The 16657-nt window shown below is 43.9% G+C and overlaps 1 protein-coding gene across 1 annotated transcript in view; it reads left to right on the top strand.

The window, feature by feature from the left end:
* LOC311128292 (lysosome membrane protein 2-like) overlaps positions 1–3157 on the top strand; it is a 70677-nt gene extending 67520 nt beyond the window's left edge. Inside the window, exon 12 of the mRNA XM_084160375.1 lies at positions 2705–3157. Coding sequence (XP_084016501.1) covers positions 2705–2812 — 108 coding nt within the window. The 3' untranslated portion in view covers positions 2813–3157. The remainder of the gene's footprint in view (positions 1–2704) is intronic.
* Positions 3158–16657: the final 13500 nt, after the last annotated feature.

The raw sequence follows: 16657 nt of genomic DNA, 5'->3' as shown, positions 1-16657 counted from the left end.
GCTTGCAAGCCGAAGAACACCATCCTAACCGTGAAGCACGGGGTGGCAGCATCATGATGTGGGGGTGCTTTGCTGCAGGAGGGACTGGTGCACTTCACAAAATAGATGGCATCATGAGGAAGGAAAATTATGTGGTTATATTGAAGCAACATCTCAAGACATCAGTCAGGAACTTAAAGCTTGTTCGCAAATGGGTCTTCCAAATGGACAATGACCCCAAGCATACTTCCAAAGTTGTGGCAAAATGGCTTAAGGACAACAAAGTCAAGGTATTGGAGTGGCCATCACAAGGCCCTGACCTCAATCCTATAGAAAATGTGTGGGCAGAACTGAAAAGGCGTGTGCGAGCAAGGAGGCCTACAAACCTGACTCAGTTACACCAGCTCTGTCAGGAGGAATGGGCCAAAATTCACCCAATTTATTGTGGGAAGCTTGAGTAAGGATACCCGAAACGTTTGACCCAAGTTAAACAATTGAAAGGCAATGCTACCAAATACTAATTGAGTGTATGTAAACGTCTGACCCACTGGGAATGTGATGAAAGAAATAAAAGCTGAAATAAATCATTCTCTCTACTATTATTCTGACATTTCACATTCTTAAAATAAAGTGGTGATCCTAACTGACCTAAGACAGGGAATTTTTACTAGGATTAAATGTCAGGAATTGTGAAACTGAGTTTAAATGTATTTGGCTAAGGTGTATGTAAACTTCCAACTTCAACTGTAGCTAGCTAGCCAGCTAGCTTTGTAGCCATGGATTGTGCACCTTCCATTGTTTAGCTAAGTAGCTAGCTTGCTGGTTGATGTTTTCCTTTCGCAACCAGGGCAGAGGAAATCAACATTCAACTCCACATTTGCTGTTTACATTGATATCCACATTGAATGAAGCACTTAAAGGAAAATTCCACCCAAACACTATCTTTTGGTATTTGTTTCATTAGTCCATTAATGATATAGTCCCCAAATGTTTTGCATGTAAGCAATCAAGTTTTCAAGATATATAACTCTCAAAATAAAGAAATGCAGCCGGTATGATACTAGGTTACCTTCGTATGACTCCCCTGAAGCTTGTGTGCGTCATAGAGCAGAACAACCTTTGAGTTCGTGAGAGTCTCCCCTTTCGATATTGGTGACATATGAGTTTGTAGCTCCAACGGTTTGGTCTTGAGAGTCGGTGAGAATGTCCCACTGAGGTATAATAAGAAGGGACGTCCACAACAGAGAATTCAGAGAACTGTCGTAAAGCTTATGGATGACGTAGAGCCAAACAACCGACACTGTCGTGTTCGTGAGAGTCTCATCTTTCGATGATTTCGTGATGATTTCCTTGTCCAGATCCTCTCGTGTAGAAAAAGGCCACTTTCAAAAGCCCCATGTTATGGAATAGGTGCAAACTTTATTATGGCAAAAATAGTGGATTGAGCTGCATCCACTACAAGAAACAGTAAGTCTCTAGGCTAAACACACGGGGAGCTATTCAATATTCAAAATGATGTCACCGTGTGACGCACGGGTGCATCAATCGACTCTAGGGGAAAATCAGGGGAAAAACTTGCTCCGACTGGGGAAAAAAACGTTTTGAACGGTCATCCAACTCGGAATTACAAGTCGGAAACTCTGGCATCTTTCTGGAACTCTGACTTTCTGACCTGAAGATCACTGAAGTCATGATTTGACCTACATTTATTTGACAAGTTTCCAGTTGTCTTAAGCGCACCATTAACACAATGCTAAAATTACTAACATGTTTGTGTAACTAATCATTTTCTTAACTGTGATGCCACCATGATTCAGTAAATGTCTTAACCAGTGCATCTTAAACCATTGTAAGAGTACTGTATGCATGTGCTTCCATAATGTTTCTGTTCAGAACAAAGTTAAACTTATTGTTTTTGGCAAAGCTCTCTATTCAGCTCCTGTAAGTCCTAATAATAATTCATAATTCTTCCCTTTATCATTAAGATGTATTACTTATTCTTGATTCTTTATATCATTGCCTTCTATAATTAGCATAATAGTTTTTGCATAATCCTCTCTTATATTTGAGCTAGTGAACAGTATTTACTGTACATTGTTACTGATGACAAGTATGCACTATTTTGAATAACATATGTTGATATGTTAACAATCTGATTAATGATAATCCTGAAAGCTAAACTCTTTTGGGGAATTTACCCGGACACCACAGGAGGTCAGTGGCACCTAAATTGGGGAGAACGGGCTCATGGTAATGACTGGAGTGGAATCAGTGGAATGGTATCAAATACATCAAACACATGGTTTCCAGGTGTTTGATGCTATGCCATTTGCTCCGTTCCGGCCATTATTATGAACAAAGATGAATTTTAGTCCTGGACTAAGATGCTATTTCAATGGAGATTCTCCATTGACCATGTTTTTTTGTCCAGGACTAAGCCCAATCTGTATCCAGAAAACCAGACCTTTGTACAGCATAACATGTCCCTATAGATCATACTTGGTTGGACAACAAATACTGTATCTGAAAGCTTATGATCCTGAAATGCTCTTTTGTCCAATGTCTTGCCACTAATATTGTACTCCGTAACCTCTCTCTCCCTCCTTCCACTCTCTCCCTCCCTCCCTCTACTTCCTCCATCCACTCCTTCCACTCCCTCGCTCCCTCCACTCTCCTTCTCTCCCTCCACTCTCTCCCTCCCTCCCTAAACTCTCTCCATGTATAGACGACAACAAAGGAGGACACATCTTATTCTCTTGTGAGCAACAAGGAGGGTGAGGAAAAAAATGGCAACACCTACATTGGCATGACTCCCATTATTGAAAAGTCTTGAAGAGGGAATGGGACGTTTTTGTTGTTGAGACTCACAGATCTACTGTGTGTGAGTTGCTGTTCAGAGCTGGATTGTTGCCTCTCTGTGCCTCAAAGTGATAGTGTTGATCAATGTGACACTAGTTACACTATTATTGTGATATCTCCCCGTTTGTTTGTTTGGATCTGTTTAACCCACAATGGATGCTTATCTTCCAAGAGTCCCTGTAATATCGGTTGACAATATACATGACCCTTTGACCTGCTGTTTCAGACATTCTCTAAAAGTTGAACCGTTTGATACCTGTTATGCACTTCTAATCTCATTGTAATGTAAATAAAAAGACAGTATCCTGTAACAAAAATATGCAGCCTTCCTTCTGCCCCTGATTGAATGGATGAAAACAATAAGGTGGAGGGCTAAGTAAAGCCATCGCTATATTGCATGATTATGGATGGCAAGCGAAGGGAACATGTTTTTGCAATCCAGCTGAACACTATGGTCCAGCCTAGTCCTCTCAATGGAGAATCTCCAACGAAATAGCTTTTTAGTCCAGGACCTGGCTTAATCTTTGTCCGGGAAACCGGCCCTACTCCATGTGTGTCCTAAAGGTGTGAGTATATTCATTCAGGTACTATGCTAGGAACTATGCCCCTTGTACATCATGAGATGGGTTAAAATGTGTTATTATTCTCTAACCATAAGTGTCAAAGAAGGTCAAGGAAGTGGTAAAATGCTCTACCGAGCGACGAAGGCTAAATAATTCATGCAATGAGGATGTCCATGAGGATGTCCTTTTTATGAATTTGGACTCATATTAACACTGCCATTTTTACGTTCTAATTATTACATTTCTACAGCTTATCACATTTTATTAATGCACTGTTTAAATGGATTGTTGGTTGGTTGAATACGTTCAAATTTGTAAGGAACAAAAATTAAGTCTAACTATGTTTATAAAAATATGTTATAGAAAATATCTTTGTCCATACTTTACATAGGTCAGCTTCACTATGAACTTGTAAGTGGTGATATGGTTGCAAGTGAGCATTTTTAAGTGTTATGTATATGACATTTCAAATGTGACATCTGCCTACATTGCTTAGGTGAGTGTGGTGTCTAAAATGTGTCATCCTACTACAGTCTGCACTGTATCTCTGCAGTTCTATGAAACTACCACATCACCTGACTTATTGTTGCTATTGTGGACAAGCTAACAAACCTATTGCACTGTGCACAATGTGTAAAACAAGGACAGGTTCTAGACTGAATTGGCTGAATAGACTGAGGCTTGACACTTAAGACAATTCTCCTGTGCCATATAGTGTGGGGTCAATTTCTATAAAAGTAAAGCATGAAGGCTATGAAAATGTGTAACTTGAAGATTAGATTCCTCTAGAATGTATTTACAGACTAGTATTTTAGTTTGGCCAATAGAATAGAGTGTGCCCTAATGTGCATTTCTGTTAGACAGGAAGTCCATATGTTGTTGTGTTTTGGTTGATATTATTAGACATAAATGGACTGCAACTTTTAACTCATGTATCAAATCAAATCAAATCAAATCAAATTGTATTGGTCACATGCGCCGAATACAACAGGTGCAGACATTACAGTGAAATGCTTACTTACAGCCCTTAACCAACAGTGCATTTATTTTAAAAATAAAACAACAGAAAAAGTGTTGAGAAAAAAAAGAGCAGAAGTAAAATAAAGTGACAGTAGGGAGGCTATATATACAGGGGGGTACCGTTGCAGAGTCAATGTGCGGGGGCACCGGCTAGTTGAGGTAGTTGAGGTAATATGTACATGTGGGTAGAGCTAAAGTGACTATGCATAAATACTTAACAGAGTAGCAGCAGCGTAAAAAGGATGGGGTGGGGGGGCAGTGCAAATAGTCCGGGTAGCCATGATTAGCTGTTCAGGAGTCTTATGGCTTGGGGGTAGAAGCTGTTGAGAAGTCTTTTGGACCTAGACTTGGCACTCCGGTACCACTTGCCTTGCGGTAGCAGAGAGAACAGTCTATGACTAGGGTGGCTGGAGTCTTTGACAATTTTGAGGGCCTTCCTCTGACACCGCCTGGTATAGAGGTCCTGGATGGCAGGAAGCTTTGCCCCAGTGATATACTGGGCCGTACGCACTACCCTCTGTAGTGCCTTGCGGTCGGAGGCCAAGCAGTTGCCATACCAGGCGGTGATGCAACCAGTCAGGATGCTCTCGATGGTGCAGCTGTAGAATTTTTTGAGGATCTGAGGACCCATGCCAAATCTTTTTAGTCTCCTGAGGGGGAATAGGCTTTGTCGTGCCCTCTTCACGACTGTCTTGGTGTGTTTGGACCATGATAGTTCGTTGTTGATGTGGACACCAAGGAACTTGAAACTTTCAACCTGTTCGACTACAGCCCCGTCGATGAGAATGGGGGCATGCTCAGTCCTCTTTTTTTTCCTGTAGTCCACAATCATCTCCTTTGTCTTGGTCACGTTGAGGGAGAGGTTGTTGTCCTGGCACCACACGGCCAGATCTCTGACCTCCTCCCTATAGGCTGTCTCATCGTTGTCGGTGATCAGGCCTACCACTGTTGTGTCGTCGGCAAACTTAATGATGGTGTTGGAGTCGTGCCTGGCCATGCAGTCATGGGTGAACAGAGAGTACAGGAGGGGACTGAGCACGCACCCCTGAGGGGCCCCCGTGTTGAGGATCAGTGTGGCAGATGTGTTGTTACCTACCCTTACCACCTGGGGGCGGACCGTCAGGAAGTCCAGGATCCAGTTGCAGAGGGAGGTGTTTAGTCCCAGGATCCTTAGCTTAGTGATGAGCTTAGAGGGCACTATGGTGTTGAATGCTGAGCTGTAGTCAATGAATAGCATTCTCACGTAGGTGTTCCTCTTGTCCAGGTGGGAAAGGGCAGTGTGGAGTGCAATAGAGATTGCATCATCTGTGGATCTGTTGGGGCGGTATGCAAATTGGAGTGGATCTAGGGTTTCTGGGATAATGCTGTTGATGTGAGCCATGACCAGCCTTTCAAAGCACTTCATGGCTACAGACGTCAGTGCTACGGGTCGGTAGTCATTTAGGCAGGTTATCTTAGAGTCCTTGGTCACGGGGACTATGGTGGTCTGCTTGAAACATGTTGGTATTACAGACTCAGTCAGGGACATGTTGAAAATGTCAGTGAAGACACTTGCCAGTTGGTCAGCACATGCTCGGAGTACACGTCCTGGTAATCCGTCTGGCCCTGCGGCCTTGTGAATGTTGACCTGCTTAAAAGTCTTACTCACATCGGCTACGGAGAGCGTGATCACATAGTCATCCGGAACAGCTGGTGCTCTCGTGCTCGCATGCTTCAGTGTTGCTTGCCTCGAAGCGAGCATAGAAGTGGTTTAGCTCGTCTGGTAGGCTTGTGTCACTGGGCAGCTCGCGGCTGTGCTTCCCTTTGTAGTCTGTAATAGTTTTCAAGCCCTGCCACATCCGATGAGCGTCAGAGCCAGTGTAGTACGATTCAATCTTAGACCTGTATTGACTCTTTGCCTGTTTGATGGTTCGTCGGAGGTCATAGCGGGATTTCTTATAAGCGTCCGGGTTAGAGTCCCGTTCCTTGAAAGCGGCAGCTCTACCCTTTAGCTCAGTGCGGATGTTTCCTGTAATCCATGGCTTCTGGTTGGGGTATGTACGTACGGTCACTGTGGGGACGACATCATCGATGCACTTATTGATGAAGCCAGTGACTGATGTGGTGTACTCCTCAATGCTGTCTGAAGAATCCCGGAACATGTTCCAGTCTGTGCTAGCAAAACAGTCCTGTAGCTTAGCATCTGCGTCATCTGACCACTTTTTTATTAACCGAGTCACTGGTGCTTCCTGCTTTAGTTTTTGCTTATAAGCAGGAATCAGGAGGATAGAGTTATGGTCAGATTTGCCAAATGGAGGGCGAGGGAGAGCTTTGTATGCGTCTCTGTGTGTGGAGTAAAGGTGGTCTAGAGTTTTTTTCCCTCTGGTTGCACATTTAACATGCTGGTAGAAATTAGGTAGAACGGATTTAAGTTTCCCTGCATTAAAGTCCCCGGCCACTAGGAGCGCTGCATCTGGATCAGGTTCTGCATTATCTAAATGTATTATTACCTCTACATTAAAGCCTTGTATTTAGACAGTTGGGCCATTGAGGTTTCTGCATTATGATGCATTTACATGCCACTATAACATTATATGGCAGCCATGTTAGCGCCACGTTAACATGGGGAATATAATGTCTAGAATTAGCATTAATATGCATTTACATGTTGCTTAAACATTCTATGGTAGCCATGTTAGCACCCCATGAACATTAAATGGGGAAGATTTCAATAATGCTATCTAACTGAATTACTAGAATTAGAACAATATTCAAAATTCGAAAAGCTGGCCCATCTCTTCAAATACATGGCTCTGCTCTTAGCAATGCGCATGCCCCGCCCACCTGAGGATCTGTATTTTTCAGCCATCTATTTCCTGTGTTTGAGGAGTGCAAAATCCACTTGTCACTTAAATCTCGCTGGATTGATTGCTTTCATTTTACTCCTGCGACTCTTTCATACTCTTGCTTGTGCCTGTTGTTTTTTCCCATTAATGTGACCACAGAAATGTTTATGACCTGTCAAACACACCCCGGTAATGGCTGAAATGGATTTAATGGAATACATTGTCTTTCCGTTGCATCTATAAGAATGCTAAAGCCTTGTGGGGGATTTAGCGCAAATGCTAAAGCTTTGTGGGGGATTTAGCGCATCGTCTCGACACTTACCTCCTTTTTGGTGGAATTGAATACAGTTGAAATGTTTACAAATTAGATGCGCTGAAATGAAAGTAAATTCTGAAAATGAACCCTCGGATTATAGTGATATGTCTGATCTCACAAACAATGTAAAGTATTTATAGATAGATGTAATCTAAAGCCAAGCATGTTGATTTTTCATCCAAGGGTATCCTGCTATTGACACATTTATTGAATTATGCAACAGAACGTGATAACAACAGGAATTAATGAGGCCGTCTAGACAGCACAAGTTTTTGGTGGTTGCAGCCCTGTTCCACTGCTTGATGTTCATTTATTCATATATGCAAATACACCCTGTGTATTTACGCAGATAGGGCACAGATAATGTTCTTTATTTTAACACAAAATATATATAAAAATACATTTTCTAAGAAAATAAGTGAAATTTGACAAATGTAATCCCTGAATTTCCACCAATATCCCTGAACTCCATTCATTATTTGTCCGTGCCAATAAAATGTATATATAAAATAATTCAGTCAATAGATAAAACAAATTCTAAAGGTTGGTGTATCCATTGTCCGACTGTTGCAATTTTGATGACCATTGCTACTGCTCTACATCATTTCCGCATTATCATTGCTGCTGATGAGACTATAACCTCAAGTCTTATTGATTGTTGTCATCCTTTGGCAAATATTTTGGATCAAAGATAAAATGCATATCATAACTAACTACCGTAATTGTGGACATTTTGCAGTGATGTTAAAAGCCAAAACAGTGTATTGTTTTATTTTGTGAACTACATTACTCTAACACTAGACCGTCTCTCGGCTTACAAAATGTTTTGAGAGAAATGGCTCCTTGGATATCTATGAAACATATAAATGTTTTTCATGCTTATAATAGCCTTTGTGCAACTGCTTGACTGCTATGGTCCTGGTGTAGCAATGCTTTAGCCCATTGCACCATCATGACTGTCTGCCCCTAGCCTGGTTCCCAGATCTGCTTGTGCTCTTGCCAACTCCCTTGCTCATTGTCAAGCCAAACAGTTGGCATGATAGCACAAACAGACTGGCAATCAGGCTAGTCTGACCCTGCAATGTTGACATCATGACATATCAGATTAGGGCTCATATTCATAAAGCATCCCAAAGTAGGAGTGCTGGTCTAGGATCAATTTAGCCTCTTAGGTTACAATAAGTGGACTGGGGGGACCTGATCCTAGATCGGCACATCTAATCTGAGACGATTTATGAATACCAGAACAGATCACATTTAATTGCTCTCAGTGCAAAACTTCACAATTTTAATGTATTATAATCCAGCAAACTGTTGTATTCACACTACAGTATCTTCTCATTTGTTTCCGATATGCCAAACAAAAGTTGCAGAAATGTTACTTTCTTAGATTTCTAGTCATGAATTTATTAGACAATGTTTTACTTGTCACTCACTTTTTCGTGAAATGCCACGCACTCAGTATTAAGTATTCATGAGAATAGAAAAGCAATAGAAATGTATAATGTACAAATTTGAACATATGTTATTTTATATGTGTAATCAATTTCAGATTTAATTTATCTTGTGCCTTTATGTATTACAATCTGTACCAACCATTTGCCTCTGTAATGGAATTACATAACATGGAATGAAGAAGTTTTGTCCTCAGACGGGGTTCCTTGAGTGGCGCAGCGGTCAAAGACACTGCATTGCAGTGCTAGAGGTGTCGCTACATACCCAAGTTGGTCTGTATCCCAGGCTGTATCACAACCGGCTGTGATCCGGAGTACCATAGGCGGCGCACAATTGTCCGGGTTAGGGGAGGGTTTGGCCGGGGTAGGCCGTCATTGTAAATATTAATTTGTTCTTAACTGACTTGCCTAGTTAAATAAATGGTGCATTATGTAAAACAATAATTGGAAACAGGACGCAATTGGGATGCAACAACTATCAGAAATGTATAGCCATGGAAAAATACACCATAAAATCTTTAAACCAAAATCATACCAGATGTGCATCCATAGACATCATTGTACACAGCACTACTTGTTCGGTGCTTGAGTGTGATTCACGTGATCAAATTACTTCCCTCTGTCCCTAAGTCCTATATTCTCATGAAGTATTAGCTACATGCGTTTCATTGCAACAGTCTAACCCAATCCTTATGTTATAGTTACTGCTTTATTTTTGGAACGTAGACTGCAAAAAAGTTTATTTTTTGCAGTTTATTTTTTTATTTTACAAAATTAAATGTAAAACGTATATACAATGTAATAAAAGCAACCATTTTAATTGATGTGTCAGTCTTCGGTTTATATCAACATTCTTTAAAATGGCAGTTGTTGAAACATATCGTAGACATTTTTATTATGGCAACACAGAGGGAGAAGAGAACTTGAAGAGCATCAAAATGTTGACATTTGCAATCCTTGCTTGAGCCATTTGCTCAAGAACTCCATCTCCCACAAAGCTTAGCTAAACCCCTTTCAACCCAGCTATCTAAAACCTCTAAATGGATTAGTAGATCTATAAAAGTACAAATGACATAAGAGCAAGAATTCTAAATTCTAAATACGTTATTGGAAGTTGCTGTAGACAAGAATTCGCTTTTGAGAAGAGGATTGACAGATTTAGTATTCATCATCCTCACAGGTATCGCCAGAGTCTGCCCCCACCTCCTCATAGTCCTTCTCCAAGGCAGCCATGGCCTCACCCTCACCCACGTACCAGTGCACAAAGGCCGATTGGCCTTTGCTCATTATGCATACAGCCCTCTGGACCTTGGCCAGGTCTCCTCCAGGAACCACCGTAGGGGGCTGGTAGTTGATCCTCGCCTTGAACCCAGTGGGACAAGTCTACAAACAGTCCACAAACTGGATGATGTGTTGGGTCTTGATGCTGATGATGTTGATGTCTTTGGGCACCACATCGCCGCGGTACAGCAAGCAGCAGGCCATGTACTTGTGAAGTCTGGGATCGCGCTTCACCATCTGGTTGGCCGGTTCAGGTGTTGGTGATCTCAGAAACAGAGAGTTGCTCGTGGTAGGACCTTTCTGCTGAGATGATGGGGGAATAGGTGACCAGGGGAAGTGGATATGGGGGTAAGGTACCAGATTGGTCTGGAACTCTGTCAGGTCTATGTTGAGAGCTCCATCGAAACGCAAGGAGTCAGGGATGGAGGAGACAATCTGGGCGATGAGGCAGTTTAGGTTGGTATAATATGGCCGCTCCACTCCCAGGTCACGCTTGTAGATGTCAAAGATGGCCTCGTTGTCCACCATGAAATAGCAGTCAGAGTGCTCCAGGGTGGTCAGGGTGGAGTTGTAGGGCTCCACCACTGCTGTGGACACCTGGGGCCTAATTTATGACCGTTGTGTAAATTTTACACTAAATATCTGCATGCACCATTTCTGAAAAGACTGCTCACGCACCAAAATATTGAGATTTATAAACATATTTCCTGTGATAAATCAGACCTGTCATAAAACTGTGCTTGTGTGAACGAGCATTATAACTCCGCCTGAAAAATGCCCATCATTCACCTTTTATGGTGACAATAACACCCTTATTTGCTGTATACTTTGGAAGTATTGGAATTACGCCAGGACAGTATCTAAAGGAAATAGCAATGGCAAACTTGATCAAATGTTTTTGGAGATGTTGGCAGAACATCACTGACACTTGCTGTAGCCTATCTGACCATTTCTGTAAGACAAAAACAATTGCAAATTGTTGTGGACCTGTAAACAGATGTTTGAATTCAACAATGTTTTGAATTTACTTTTTCCCGAACCTAAATATGCTGCACTGCCCGCGAATTCTGAAACATTGTCTACTCTGATAAAATGAAAACTACAGTGGGCCTACTTACAGTGGTAGCCGACACACTTCAATGCAAAAGATCAACTGTCTGTTCACCTGTTGAATTCCAGTAGCGGTGCTACCCCACCAAAAAAGCCATATTACAACCTACAGTATATGTTGTTATAATTGCGTTGTTTGCTCTATAACCTGTTAATTCATATGCCTTGCAACCGTGATATATAGGCCTAAAGGCCGAGACAGTAAGAAGACACAGTGGCAGAATAAATTCAACCACACCTTTGTTTTATCACAAAACCGGATAGCAACCTTTGTCCAGTGAAGTCCACAAAGCATATTGCATAAAGACAGTTACATGACCTAAAGCATGGTCAAGCAAGTTCATATTTTCAACATTTTCGGACCACTAAACAACTATTGATTTAGAACCACAGAGAGTTACCGCATCGTCGCACAGAAAACAGGCACTGCCTCCACTATTCCAGCACCATTTCAATGTCATCAAATCACCTCTGCTTAGTCTGATACAGTGAAACTAAAAGATACCAAAAACAATGTAGTCCAATCAACGTAAGCTAAATATGATGTGGCTGTCCATGGTTCTGATTTCTGTGTGCGTGCGTGTGTGTGCGCGTTCGTGCAAGTAGAAAAACATGTTGACTCACCCTACTTGTAGAGAAACGCCAATGCCATCCTCCTCTCTTTCATGTTGACGAAACAGTCTATAACTCTGTCATACAGTACACGCTTTTATTTTTCGTTTTCCTAGGCTACCTGGCTAAAATGCTTGCTCGCTGGCCTAACTTCCATTTATGGGCAACGTTAGCTAGTTAACATTAGCCTTCTACATCTAGCTACATATTGAACTTCCATCCTCTCAGGCCAGGAGAACAACAATGTATGAATTAATGGTTGCATCAGAATCGCCGTTATAATCATTGGCCAGTACGGAGAGTTAAGTAAAACCACAAGTCCAAATCCCTATCTCCATCCATGGCTAATTTAGGAAAGGGACCATTTTTGCTAGCTGGCTAGCTAGCCACCGGAGGACAACAACACAACAAGATGCAACAATTGAAGTTTTTCTGTCAATGGCGTATGCTCTCAATGGGATGTGATAGGAGTGATGCCAAATCCAAGCTGGCTTCCATTTACACTTTTTTTTGGTGCAGCAGAACCATTCACAGTTGAGTTCGCTCAGTTTACCTCAATGCTGATTGGCAAATGTTTTATACTTATTTTGTCAAGGGAGACCAGATGCTCGCTGGCTTCCCTTGCCGTCAATGCTACGGGCGGCAACAACGTCATACTCGTATGGACCAAACAGCATCAGATACATGGCCTACACGTAGAGAGACAGAGGTGCGCTGTTTCGCTCCCTCGGATGCTTTCTCCTGTGAGATACATTCAGCCTCTTGCGAATTGAAGGAAAATAATGAAACACAGAGAGACTAAATAAATAATAATTATTACTATTATTATTATTTTATTTGGGGGGGAAGCCTGGCTTCCCTTGACATCATGAATACACGCCACTGTTAAATTCTACTGCACAGTATGTTATAAACCGCACTCCCTTTCAGATGCATAGCTCTATCTAATACCGGTAGGCCCAATTAAATGAGAGATGCATATGGTCATTTGTTGTATGGCTAGTTCGGGAATCTGAACTCATCATGGCCAGAAAAGGTGAGGAATTTATTCTGAAATGGATATATGTATTATAAACGCACGATAGTCATGCATGTTCAAGTGAGTTTTTCCCCCTCCTCTTTTCTCTGTCAATACTCCATATTCCTGAACAACATTTGGGACCTCAGCTGAGAACTCCATTCCCTAAATGGTCATCAGATGGCGCCGTGATCGGTTCGCTAGTTTTCTTGCAAAAAAGGGGGTTAATTTATTAGCATTAACAAATAGGCACTTTTTGGAAAAACCTCCAAGAAATTCCAGAAAGTTGTCAACAGTGACACTCAAATCACAGAGAACAATTGATTATGACCACTTCCTTCCGTTTGAATATTCAAGAAAGGTGTTGTTGATTTAATTAAAAACAATATTTTCTCTGCTATCTTTTACAGCAAAGAATGAAGGAAAGCTAACTAATTACATGGGGGCTAACAGGCTTATATTTCATTTGTTGAATGAGAAACAGAAAAAGATAGACAGAATTAGGATTACAGATCATAGAGTCTCATTCAAATTGAGAAATGCAGCATGTCCTCATTGGAGATCTATCTGTTCTAGGTACCAAGCTGTGACGCAAAACCGAAACCTAGCAAGAGTAGTTACACAAGTCTTGTTGGCATTTTTCCTATTTTGTTGCCTTACAACCTGGTGGTAATGATCTAGTTCAGTGACACCAAGAAGGCCAGTGACGTAGACCTCCGGAGCTGGTGAACGGAATATCCTCAGCCGGAATATCCTCAGCCGGCCCAGATATCCTCAGCGTGCTGAAACCACTCGTCCACCGCAGGGGCCTCGGTCTGGCTCGGATGCCAAGGTGCCAGGGCCGGCTGATAGGAAAGGAGTGAGGTGAGTGGCGGAGGAAATTCTGCACATACTCAGCCCACTCCCCCAGCCGGTCCTGACAGGAACCTGCCCACCTCCTGCTTCACCCTCTCCACCTGTCCATTAGCTTGAGGACGGTACACGGAGGTGAGACTGACCGTGACCCTCAGGCGTTCCATGAACGCTTTCCATACGCATGAGGTGAACTGAGGGCCACGGTCTGACACAATGTCCTCCGGGATCCCGTAATGCCGGAAGACGTGCGTAAAAAGAGCCTCCACGGTTTGCATGGCCGAGGGGAGCCCAGGCAGAGGAAGGAGGCGACAAGCTTTGGAAAACAACAACTAGAACGGTGGTGTTCCCCTGGGAGGGGGGAAGGTCAGTGACAAAGTCCACTGAGAGGTGAGACCAGGGTCATTGTGGAACCGGCAGGGGAAGGAGCTTTCCATAAGGGTGGCAGGGGAAGGAGCTTTCCATAAGGAAGGTGGCTGGGTGTCTTTTACTGGGCACAGATGGAGCAGAAAGAGACGTAAACCCGGACATCCCTAGCCAAGGTGCCCACTAGTACTTCTCAGTCAGGCAGGCGATGGTACGGCCTATCCCAGGATGACCCGACACAGGCGCCGTGTGTGACCAGGTAAGGAGGCGGTCCCGCACACCCGTGGGCACGGTTCTCCGGGCACTGTGCAGGTGCAGGTTCCGTACGCAGGGCCTGCCGTATGTCGGCGTCCACGTCCCACACCATTGGCGCGATGATACGGAACGGAGGGATGATGGGGGGGCGATGAGGAGGCAGGAATGTATCCTGGGTCTTAGAAAAAACCTGATGCAGATCCTGGTATTCCTCCGGTAAATCCACTCGAGGGGCATGGTCCAGACTTTCCACTGTAGTGGTGTTGACAGACACCGTGAGACACCTCCCCTGACACTCCTGCGACCAACCCAGCAGCCTCCTCTCGGACCAGGAAATAACAGGGTTATGCCAACTCAACCAGGAGAGACCTAGAACAACGGGGTGCGTGGGGGTGTCTATAATCAAAAAGGTGATCTGTTCTAAATGAGTGTCATGGGTCAGCAGAGAAATGGGAACAGTGAAGTGATGTACAAACCCTGTCCCTATTGGACGATTATCCAGGACTCGAACCAGAATGGGTGACCGTAGGGGAACCAAAGGAATGTGCAATGCAGTGGCCAGTGCGCTATCTAAAAGATTCCCGGCAGCTCCGGAATCAATCAGAGCTAACGGGAGTGAGGGGCTATGGCATTCAGTGAATTTAATGGGAGAACACACTGGTTGAGGTGACAGAAAATGAGAGTTGGAGCAGGGGAATTCCCTGGCCTATCGCCTATTAGTGGATAGAGGACTGGTCTGGGAGAAATGACCCCTTTCTCCACAATAGGAGAAGAGGCCCAGATTCCTCCTTCTCCTACGCTCTGCCTCTGGCAAACTTGCAGAGCCCACCTCCATTGGCTCTGGCCACGGAGCAGGTGTAGCCATGGGCTCCAGATTCTGCGCAGGTCATCGTCGGAACCGCAGGAAGTTGACCAACTGGATCGCCATGCTGATGAGCTGGTCGAGTGACAGGTTGTCATCACAGCAGGCTAACTCCTTCTGTTCCTCCTCCTGCAGTCCGCTGCGGAAAACGTTGACCAGAGCCGACTCGTTCCGTCTGGTGGAGGCCGCGAGGGTCCGGATCTCCAGGGCGAATTCCGAGGCGGTCCTAGATCTCTGACGTAGTCGGAGTAGACGCTCACCCCGCTCTCGGCCCTCCACAGGATGATCAAACACCGAGCAGAAGAGGAGGGTGAAGCACTCATAGGACTCGACCTCGGGTCCGCCCGTTTCCTAGACCACAGTCCAGGGCCCGTCCAGTCAGTGCCGAGATGACTGTGGCAACCCTGTCTCTCCCGGAGACAGCCTCGGCGTAGCGAGTGAGGTACAGGTCGCATTGCAGAAGGAATCCCTTGCATCTCGCTAGTGTGCCGTCAAAGTGCTCCGGGAGGGACAGGGCTATTCCAGGGACCGGCTCAGATGGGATGGAGGCAGGTAGTGGTGTTGTGGGGGCTGGTGCCAGAACCGGTGCTGGAGGGACTGCACATTCCCCTCCAAAAGCAGGATGGTTGCCAGCACGCTGTCCATGGCGCTGCCGAGTCTGGAGAGACAGTGCTCGGGATGCTGGACTGTCTCTACGATGGTTGCCAGCTCGGCCTTTCCCGCTGTCTCCATTTAGGAAGGTTGATAATTCTGTCACGTTGTATAATGATAGGAGACAGGCGCAGGAATACGTAATAGAGGTTTTATTTTACTCTACCCAACACAAGGTACTTCATGAAAAAAACGACGGGGACGCAAAGGGATGAAACCCAAACAAAAGAGCGAGGTGTAAACCTCTAAATAATCCACGGGACGAGTCCCGTAATAACAAGTGCACAATTCCACGGTATGTAACCCATAACACAAAGTACTCACGAGACCAACGGACATGGGACAATTATCGACAAGGACAATGAGTGCTATGATGATTTGTGATACAAGATTCATTAATGTATGGAGAGATCATAATCTGTATGTGGACAGAGAACCATGTGTTATTGGTGTCACGAGTGAGTAACAGAAGGTCAGTGTGCCAACATCGATTGGGGGCCACTGTTGCTAATCTTAGGATGGGTGCGTGATGGAATGGCCTGGCTAGGGTGCCACATGATACAAAGTAGGTGGATGATATGGTGGTAGATGAGTGACAATCAATGATGGTTAGCAACTGTGTAAGATAAAAGTA

The sequence above is a fragment of the Coregonus lavaretus genome (assembly GCF_964263955.1).
Source record: "Coregonus lavaretus genome assembly, chromosome: 4".
In the NCBI taxonomy this organism is placed as follows: domain Eukaryota; kingdom Metazoa; phylum Chordata; class Actinopteri; order Salmoniformes; family Salmonidae; genus Coregonus; species Coregonus lavaretus.
Note: the sequence above shows the minus strand (reverse complement) of the source record. Positions and strands in the feature narration are given on the sequence as shown.